Source organism: Octodon degus, unplaced genomic scaffold (assembly GCF_000260255.1).
Source record: "Octodon degus isolate 3935 unplaced genomic scaffold, OctDeg1.0 scaffold00146, whole genome shotgun sequence".
NCBI classification, from domain to species: Eukaryota; Metazoa; Chordata; class Mammalia; order Rodentia; family Octodontidae; genus Octodon; species Octodon degus.
This window is the reverse complement of record NW_004524722.1, coordinates 898,405-908,978: the sequence shown is the minus strand read 5'-3', so window position 1 is coordinate 908,978 and position 10,574 is coordinate 898,405. Positions and strand designations below refer to the sequence as shown.

The 10,574-nt window shown below is 36.6% G+C and overlaps 1 protein-coding gene and 1 pseudogene across 5 annotated transcripts in view; both read right to left on the bottom strand.

The window, feature by feature from the left end:
- The window catches only part of C2cd3 (C2 calcium dependent domain containing 3), a 128,650-nt gene that overhangs the window by 73,829 nt on the left and 44,247 nt on the right, over window positions 1–10,574 (bottom strand). For all 5 annotated transcript variants that reach the window (XM_023702113.1, XM_023702115.1, XM_023702116.1 and 2 more), the window contains exons 8-12: window positions 5,991–6,138; window positions 4,243–4,397; window positions 3,388–3,597; window positions 2,540–2,652; window positions 1,790–1,908 (exon numbers count right to left, since the gene is read on the bottom strand). In XM_023702113.1, the coding sequence (XP_023557881.1) occupies window positions 1,790–1,908; window positions 2,540–2,652; window positions 3,388–3,597; window positions 4,243–4,397; window positions 5,991–6,138 (745 nt within the window). The remainder of the gene's footprint in view (window positions 1–1,789; window positions 1,909–2,539; window positions 2,653–3,387; window positions 3,598–4,242; window positions 4,398–5,990; window positions 6,139–10,574) is intronic.
- On the bottom strand, window positions 306–1,258 carry LOC105743648 (annotated as a pseudogene).

Here is a 10,574-nt window from a genome sequence, read left to right as displayed (position 1 = left end):
AAAAAAAAAAAAAAAAAAAATCTGTAGTTGTCCTCTATGAAACATTAATGTTGAGATTCCTAGTGCACCATCATAAAAAACCAGTAAAAGACAGTATATGACTATGCTTTATTGGCATTTTCTGTAGGCTTGGGATAACCATGTAAGAAAGTAGCTATTATTACAAGGATGGCTCCAAAGAAAAAGACATTGACAAGCTGCACAAAATCCTGCAGTTAAAAAACCCCAGGATAACAGTGTTGGCAGTATTATAAAGAGGTTACAAATCCTGTAAAAATTTTATCCATATACTTAATCACAGTAAGCTATAACAAGGCCTCTAAGTGCCAAGCTGACTGTTTCTTATCCATAATAACTTTTGTTTTTTTTTTTAAGATTTTCTCAAAATAAACTCTAGTAAAAACACTTGAAAAACAGGCTGTGAGAACTGCTGTGAGGCCCACAAATTGAGAACCAGCTAAGAGTTTTCAGAACCAAGCTTTTGGGAGTCTGAGGGCCACCATACACAAGCAACTTCTGCTGCCAAAATCACCAAGGTGACCACTGGTACAGACCTCACACTCTACTAGGCAAAGATACAGAAAATAGAGTCAGTATAAGAATTTTCAACTGCTACATGACCTGGTAAGTTGCTGCATCTACATCTGACAGTGCCATATGGAGTAAATTATTCTGAAGTATATATCCCTGATGGACTAACAAGCTTAAGTGTTTCCATATGATTATTAAGAATTTCATCATGTAGCACTCAATTCAGTGCTCTTAGACTACATTTACTGCCCTTGTAGATGAATAAAAGGCATGCCATTATCTTCAAAAGTTCAGCAACAACCACTGTAGTATAAGATAGATAACACCTAAGAAGCTGGGTGTGGTGGCTCACACCTATAATTCCAGCAGTTGGGTGACTCAGGAAGAAGAGATCACTGTGAGTTTGAGGCCAGCCTCGGCTACAAAGTAAGTTCAAAACCAGCCTGAACTGCATAGTGAAGTTCTATCTCAAAAAGAAAGACAGGAAAAAAAAAAAAAAAAAAAGGAAGAAAAAGATAAGTAACGAGGTCCCTCCTTTAAAGTCCTAATAATGCATTGTTAGTACCAAACTAGTAGTCTGAAAGACCAAAATCCCCAAGCGAAGGTATTTTAGGTTGGCAGACACTGTTCTATGTTCATTTGCCTTCCACACCAAACTGTGTCCACCACTGTTGCTGGTGCCACCTTGGCGCAAAGCCCAAGCACTTCTGAGTTTCTGTGGTCTCATCTGGCTCTTTTGTTAGCTTGGGTGATCTTAAATATATTATTTAACTTTCTCTAAATCTTAGTTCTTTGATCTGTAAAATGAAGATAATAATGTATCAAATTGACAGAGTTCTTATAATAATTACATGCCATAATGTTGTATACAGCCTTTGGTGTTAATATCTGGCCTAGAAAGCAGAGAGGAGCAATAATGGTGATAGTAATAAAAAGCATTAGAAAAATAAATAAATAAATAAAAAATAAAAAGCATTAGAGTGCTGGAACCTGGATAAATTCCTACATCAGGCAAGAATATAAGTATGTGCCAAATCACTGATGTGAATAGTAAGGCAAAGGTCGAAAATTGCTTCCAGTACCTTCTTTTTTTTTTTTTTTTTTTATTTGTGTGTGTGTATGTGTGTGGCCAGCTCAGCCCACCAGGGGGCGGGGCTGGCATGTGGTGCTGGGGATTGAATTGCGGTTCCAGTGCTTTGTTAAGCTTGTTCTAAGTAGGTGCTTTAGATCACTGAGCCATCTCACCAGCCCCCAGTACCTTCTTCTGAGGAGTTTTTTTTGCATAAATTTTGAAAGTGAGGTCAGAGTTCCACCAGTGCTGTATCATTGAGCCATCAAATTGTACTGGAAACACAGATCGTTGCTGGAATTTCACCACTGTAAGAACAAGATACACAGGAATAAACAATATATCACACCATCTAAACAAAGCCTTTATTAATCAATGCCTTCATACCATCCTCTTCCTTTCAAATCTAACTAAGATCTCTTTCAAGGAATCTAGTCAGTGTGACTTCATGGAAAGTAGTAGGCTGTAGGATTGAAAGAACAGAGATAAAGAGAAAACCCTGGACACAGTAGCCAAAGATAAACAGTGCTATGTTTCTTAGCTTTGCTATGGTAAATGAAAGAGGCACATGAGCACAAGATGTGTAAGTAAATGTTTATATACTTCACTGTACTTAAGGTAATAAAATTTTTAAAAAGATAAGTTCATAGAGTAATTTGTATAGTATATTAGTTATACCTTGATAAAACTTTTTAAGAAAAGAAAAATGGCAACAGTTGAAAGAACGTGATCTAAATATCTACTGACGTGCTGTCTTACATCAGCACAGTCATAGTACTACTGGGCCAGTTTCCTCACTTCTAGGGCATCAGAATAGATTTACTTCGAAATTCTTTCTAGTTCTGAGTTTATGGTACTATAAAAGTCAAGTGTATAATTAGGACTCAAAATTTCTTACAAAGTTAAAACATCTAAGGAGTAGAAACCAATCTCTCTTACTTCCATCTGTAATTTTACTGGAGGCAAGTCGAACAACTTCAGTGATCAAAGCACTCTTTCCCCGTCCACTCTTGGAAAACCCCACAGGAAAACGATATTCCACAAAGAAAGTGCTAAAAAAAAAAAGGTGATTAAAAAAGAAACCGATTAATAAACATACTTCCTGCCGGTCTATAAATCCTACAGCTCTCTGAAGAAGCCATTCTCAGGCTCTCCAGTCCTCAGAGGCTATTTCCTCTTTCAAAGTTTTCATTAATCTTCTTAGAAGGAATGAAAGTCTTGTTTTTGTGTGTCCCATAGCACTTTTCATATAAAATATCTGCTTTGGCCCTGAAAGCCCTACATAATAGATAGCTATTTAAATATTTTTCTCTCTTGCTAAACTTATGGTCTATAAGCACAGTTCCCATCTTAATTTCTGCATATTTCCATGCTTTTGGGATCTAGGGGAATTCAATATATTTTTAGTGACTGAATGATCTATATGTAAATGAATTACAAATTATAATGTGTTATACAGTTACTATTATCATGAGATACACTTTCCAAAAAGGTCAACTTTGCCCTTTTTATTTCCTTCACTTTTTTATCTTTTATTTACTTGGTACAGTGTCTCGCTACATAGTTCAGACTTGTAGTAATCCTCCTGTCTCAGCCTCCCCAGTGTTGGGATTACAGGTGTGTGCCACCATGCCTGGTTTAGGTGGTCAGCATGGTGCGCCTGGGATTCTGGGGCTGGCATGGCCTGTGGTACCAGGGATCAAACCCGGGTCCTTCTACTTCCCAGGCAGGTGCTTAGATTGGGAGCTATCTTCCCAGCCCTAACCTTTTTCATTTTAGACACATACCGCTTTTTTACTGTTGTCAGTTTAGGTGGTTTCCCAGTGAAGCTTTTCTTGCCTGGAGTCATCTCAGGACTGTCTAGAGGAACTCCCATGGTCTCAATGATGATTCTGACAGAGTGTGTCCTACCCAGAAGGGCCAGTCTGTCCACACTTAGTGTCACTACTTGGGCATCTTCTGGAGTTTCTGAAAGTAGCTGCTTGTCAGCCAGATTTCTGCATGGAGTTCAGAGAAAGGTGCGCAATTAGAGGGTTAACATGAAAAAATCCAGTTCTCACAGGCTAGAGAAAGGAAGAAGTAGGATAGCAAGGATCTTAATTCATAAGTGGAAATGCCTTTAATTATCAGAATTTTGATTTAATGTACAATAAAGAAAATCTAAAAAAAAGGCTTATTACTTTTATACAACTGTACAAACTGATGTTATGTTGTTAAATCTCTCTAGGAAGGACAGTACCACTACCCTAATACAATTATTACTGTCACTTTTATGTTTTCCTTTTCATTTCTTTTATGTATATTTTCTTCATAGGTATGATCATAGTACAACCTAGTAATAACCATTTTAACTGTATGCATCTTTTTATGTTATTCCATTTTTAAGGCTTGTAATGCTGAGTTACTATAATTGTTTTTCATTTCTTTGAGACAGGATCTTGTTATGTGGTTCAGGTTGGCTTTGAACTATGTTACAAGTGCTGGGGTTACAGGTGTGGGCCACCATGCCTAGTGGAGTTGCTATAATTTAACTACTTTGATAATGTTGGGCAAACACAGGTATGAAATTTCACTTGAGGAAATTTTATGAAAATCAGCTTCCTTTGCTTTTGCCAGTAATCAGTATTCACAGGGAGGCTCACTTATTTTCCTTGCTTGCTGCCCTCTTCGTCAGCTTATGATCTTTTGGCTCCGGAACTTTGGAAGATCTGTCAAGAGCTTTTGACTGATTCATTGTTTTAGCAGGAATAATATCATCCTCTTCACTGAGAGAATCACTGATGCTGTTATCAGATTTCTATGGAGGGAGCAAAGAAAAGACACCAAAAGTTAACTGCTTTGGAGATAGCAGGAAGGAAATATTCCCTTACTTTAAAAGTAAGCAAGCTCTTCTTTGTACACACATCATTTGCTTAAAAAGGTTAACAAAAAAGCTAGAGTGTGTGAGGAGTGGATGATACAACCACGGGTGAAGTTTCCAGGATTGGGAAAGAGTAAAAATTGGAAAGTAAGCCAGGGTGAGGTCCTAACACCATGCTTCAATTAAAGCTTATGAGACAGTGTGGAGTAGTAGAAAAAAGTCTGGGTTTATGCCAGTTAGAGTAGGGTGAGAACTACAGTTCTGCTGCTTAATGAACATACTGAACATCTCTAAGCTAATGTTTCATGATGTGTAACCAGAGATAGTATTTTCTCATGAGGTTAGTAACGAATTAATTGAAATAATGAATTAAGGACACTGGTACAGTTCTCAATAAATGAGAGATAACATGTAAGCATTCTGGAATGTAAAAACTGGGTAGTAAATGGGTAATAAAGAAACCCTTTCTTCTTTATCCTATAGTTAATGTTGTATCCAAAATGATTGTTATGGTAGGAAGTCATAAAATACTAGCAATTCATTATGTTTTTCCAATCTACCTCCTCCTCCTCCTCCACTGCTATCATTCTCGGGCTTTCTCATACCTAGTAACTCAATAGCGCAGCTGCTGGCAATTGTGCTGTGTTTGCTTCATACATAGCTGCTAGAACAAGATTCCTGAAGCACTATAATGTCCTTTTTTTCCTCATTAGACATTCACAATCTTTTACACAGACTGGCTGCACTGCGGTAGACTCTGCCTTATCGGTTCCTTTCCTACCCAAGTTCATTATTTTTTTTCTTTCTCTCAATCCAGGGCCTTACACATCGTAGGCAAGTGCTCCACTACTAAGCTCATTTCCTAGTCTTTCCATATAAATTCTCTAGTTAAAATGTACACTCTTCAGTGTACAAATATGCTTTTTATATACTGTATAGGTCATTCTTTCTACTTCCTGTTTTTGGCCATTAAAAACATTAATCACTTTCAAATTTCAGTTAAAATGCTACGCTCTTTTCTTACAATGTCATGTAACAGTTTTTCCTGTCAGTTGAATCCGTGTAGCCCTCACAGTCTTACCATTGAGCTAGAATAAAAAACTATGGTGTATTTCAGTTATCTTTTTCTGATCTTGGAAAAAAGGGAAATCAGGAGTGCTCTGGTTTGAATGTATCTGTTGAAGACTCATGTTGAAAACTTGGTTCTGTGTGCTGATGCTGTTGTAAGGGCCAAAAGAGGTGTGTCACCTGTACGGAGCGATGTTTCAGGTAAGGGAGAATCTGAGGATATAGCACTTCCTTTAGGATTTCAATTTGAATTTTGGCTCTAACATTTGCTATGCATCCTTGGACAAAATATTCAATCTTACCCTCTCCTCATCTACAAAATGAAGATAATTCTTCAAGTTGTCATTGTGATTAAGGGAAGGAATATAAAATGAATAGCTTTCTATTTGCAAGTTTTTCATGTCCATAACTACTGATATTACCTATACGCATGTTCCTGAAGCTTCAGATTTAGTAACTTACAGGTGCCACATAAAATAAGTTCTCTAGAAGACTCTGGTCATATTGAGGGTCATTCGGCTCACTGCTGCAATACACCTCACTCCCAGGAGATGGGGAATCTGGAGGGGAGCCTAACCCGTTCCAGCAATGATCTTTGGATAATTCAGCACTGCAGAGATATGAAAAGTAAAACAGAAGAACTTTAATGTAAGTTTTACCAGAAATACTCTTTCTTTAGTAAAAGTTCCTAAAGTTCTACACCTGGAAGAAGAAATGTTAAAGAAAAGATGCACTGAACAGAAGACTACTACATAAACATTTACCAATTATAATTTACCTCCTGTGGGATAATAACAGCTAGTACTTAAAACCCACCACTGACACTGATTGTGACCTCTTTAATCTATGCAACAATATTTATTGGTCACCTATTATGTGCTAAGTCCTGGATGACACAGAGATGGCTAAGATGACACAAACTGTACTCTTGAGAAGTTTATGTTTTGTAGAAAGAAAAAAAGGTAACTATAATTCAAATAGTTAAGTATACTATTTTTTTTGTGGAAAAAGACTGGCAGTTCATAAATATGACTTCTTTCACTAAACAAACTTATGTATTTAGGATTTGTTATGGCACAATTGGTTTTAGGCAGAATATATACACGAATAAAAGATTTTACTATATATACTTGCAGTGATCATCCTGTTTTTAGCCTAAGTGCTGGGATTACAGGTACATGATACCACGCCATTTCAGTCACCATCTCAGCACGCCCTGGGGGCCGGGCTGGCACAGCACGGACAGGGGTCTAACCCTGGTCTCTGCATCTGCTTAAGCAGGCACTTTAGTTTGCTGAGCTATCTGGTCAGCCCTTAACTTTACAATATACCTGTAAGCTAACAGGGAAATAGGCACACACATAAAACTATAAACTTGGCATTTTAAGAAATAATTTCACTTTCTCTTTTCTAAAATTTCATACCATTATAGTAGTTATTTATCTATTTATTTATTTGTATTTAGGACAGGGTGTACAGGATCTCACTGCATAGATTGGACTTGTAGTGATCCTCCTGTTTACTGCCTCCCAGATGCTGGGATTACAGGCAGGTGCCACATGCCCAGTCTCAGTCACCATCTCAGTGCACCCTGGGGGCGGGGCCCGCACGGCAGTCCTGGGGATGGAACTCCCAGCCCCTGCATCTATCTAAACAGGCGCTTTAATCCACTGAGCTATTTGGCTGGCCCTTTATAATAGTATTTTAGAGTATAGTTTTTATTTTGTTCTTTTGCTTTGGGACCCTTGTATAAACTGCAAAAGTTTCTTTAAGTGATTCTGTACTTTTTTTTTGAGAATTTATTTATTATTATTATTTTTTAAATTGACTAATACTTTTTAAAAAAATTATTTATTTTATTTATTTATTTATTTATTTTTGTGTGTGTGGCCAGCTCAGCCCACCCGGGGGCGGGGCTGGCTGGCATGTGGTGCTGGGGGATTGAACCGGGGTCCCTGTGCTTTGCTAAGCTTGCTCTAAGTAGGTGCTTTAGATCACTGAGCCATCTCACCAGCCCTGAGAATTTAAATATAGATGCTAGTTTGTAAGAGAAGCAAACTAGAAAGACATAGTAATGCATAGTTTAGGGCCAGACATATAGTATTTAATAAATATTATTGCTTTTATTATTAATAGATTTTCATTAATAATTTATTAAGGTCATCAACATATTCATTAAATGCAGTTACTATAAGAGAAATAAAACCAAAATAGCCATATACTTAGCCTTCAGGGAGTTCATATTTTGAGACAGGAACAGGACAAGAAGTCCACTATCACAACTCCAGTTTAACACTGTTCTCAAAATATTAGCCAGAACAATCAGGCAAGGAAACAAAGAGGTGAAATTATCATTTGCAAGTAACATGATCATTTACATAGAAGATCCAGAAAATTCTACCAAAGACTCTCAGAATAACCAAATTTACTAGAGCAGTAGCAGTATACAAATCAATGCACACAAAATCAATAGTGTTCCTCTACACCAATAATGAACTGGCTGAAAAAGAAATTACGAAAACAATATTCACAACAGCATAAAGAGAAATTAAATACTTAAGTATCAACCTGACCAATGAAGTAAAAGATCTCTATAACAAAAAGTATAGTACTCTGGAAAAGGAGGCCGAAGAGGACATCAGAAAATGGAAAGATATTTCTTGCTCCTGGAGTGGCAGAACCAATTCAGTCAAAATGGTTGAAGGTCCCAAATTGATAATCACATTTAATCCCACCCTGATCAAAATATCAACAGGATTCATTAAGGAACTGGAATTCATATGGAACCAGAAGAAACCCCAAATAGCAAAAGCAATCCTTGGTAACAAGAGCAAAGCAGGAAGCATCACAATTCCAGATTTGGAGTTACATTATAGTGATAAGAACAGCATGCACTAGCACAAGAAAAGACACGTGGTTCAATGAAACAGAACACTGGATGTAGAAACAACCCGAGGCAATTTAGCTACTGTATTTGATCTTTGACAAGCCCCAAAACACACCCTGAATAAAAGATAGACTTTTTATTTATTTTTTATTTAGTACAGGATCTACGGGATACAGGGTCTACAGGGTCTCACTACATAGATCGGACTATAGTGATTCACCTGTTTTCAGCCTCCCAAATGCTGGGATTATAGGTGTTTGCTACAAGGCCCTGTCTCAATCTCCATCTCAGCATGCCCCCAGGGCGGGGCAAGCATGGCAGGCGTGCTTTAGTCCACTGAACTATTTGAATGGCCCTTGCCTCTTTAATAAAGGTTGCTGGGAAAACTGGATATCCACATGTACACTGAATCCAGACTCATATGAGATATATGATGAGATATCATGTACCAAAGTAACATCAAAATGGATCAAAGATCTAAGTGTTAAAACAGAAACAAAGGTCTGAAAGATAAGGTGGGTAAAATTCTTGAAGTCATAGGTCTACATAAGGATTTTCTGAACCGAATCCTTATTGCACAAGAAATAACATCAAGAATCAACAAATGCAATCATCAGCTTACAAAGTTTCCTCCCAGCAAAAGTAACAACTAACAGAATGAAGAAATAACCTACAGAATGAGAAAATTTTTTTTCAAGCTACTCCTTGGATAGAAGACTAATATCTAGAATATATAAAGAACTCAAAAATTAGTCCCCTCCATCATAAAGACCCAATTAAGATTGTTGCCTTATTTGTCTTTGGTCTTTTTTGATTTTACTGTATTTTTTTGGTTGAACTGTTTTTTAGGGGAGGTTTATTTTTTGTTTTTGGTGCCGAGGACCGAACCCAAGGCTTCCAGCTTGCTAGGCAAAAAGACCCAATTAAGAAATGAGCTACTGAAATCAACAGACATTTCTTAGAAGTACAAATGGTCAACATGTCTGGTCATTAAAGAAATGCAAATTAAGCAATAGTGAGAGTCCATCTTGCCCTAAAAAGAAAGAACAACTAACATCAAAAAATCAAGTAATAAATGTTTGCGAGACTGAGAGAAAAAAAGGGACCCTCCTGTACTGTTGGTGGAGATGTAAAGTAGTATAATCATTATGGAAATCAGTTTGGAGATTACTCAAAAAACTAAAACTAGAAATTCAATTAACCTACCTATTCAATTAGCTCAGTTATTCAGGTGTCCTGAACAAAAGATATCACATTACAGTGATATACACATACCCTTGTTTATAGCAGCACAATTCATAACAGCTAAATCTTGGAAGTGGCCTATATATCCATTAACAAATGAATGGATAAAAAACCCATCGTATTTATAAACAATGGAGTACTACTCTGCCATAAAGAAGGATAAATGTGAATCATTTGCGTGAAAATGGATGCACCTTGGCACTATGATGTTAAATGAAATAAATCAGACACAAGCTTAAATATTACATGGTTTCACTTATATGAGGAACTAAAAATATAAATAAAGCAATGTGAATAAATCAAATAGCACAAAATAAAAGATCAATAATAGGACAAAAGGAAAACAGATCTGTTGCAAATGAGAGGAGGGCCAAGAGATGGAAAGAGAGGAGAAAGAGTGGAGGGAAACAGATGAAAAAGATTTGAGCCATGTTATGCACATGTATCAACAACACCCCACATCATTGTGTACTATAAACATACTAGCAAAAAATAAAAATCAGAAAAGATAAAATTCACAACCATATAATTTATGCATAGAATATGACCAATTCAGTAGTTGTTAGTATATTCACAAACATGAAAAACTATGGATGCAATCAATTTTAGAAAATTTTCATATCCTCAAAAGAAAATACCATAGCATTTAGCTAATTATTACTCTTTCAGCTCTAAGAAACAAATAATGCGTAGACTGTCTTTTACAGACTTGTCTAATTTGGATATTTCATATAAAATGAACTGTAAAATATATATCCAATTTGGGACGGGCTTCTTTCAATTAACATTTTTTCAAGGTTGATTCCTATTCTAGTATGTATCAGCATCTAATTTTTAAGGCCAAATAGCACTCCATTGATAGTCTACATTTAAAAAAATCTACTCACCAGCTGATACATCTCTGGTTTGTTTCT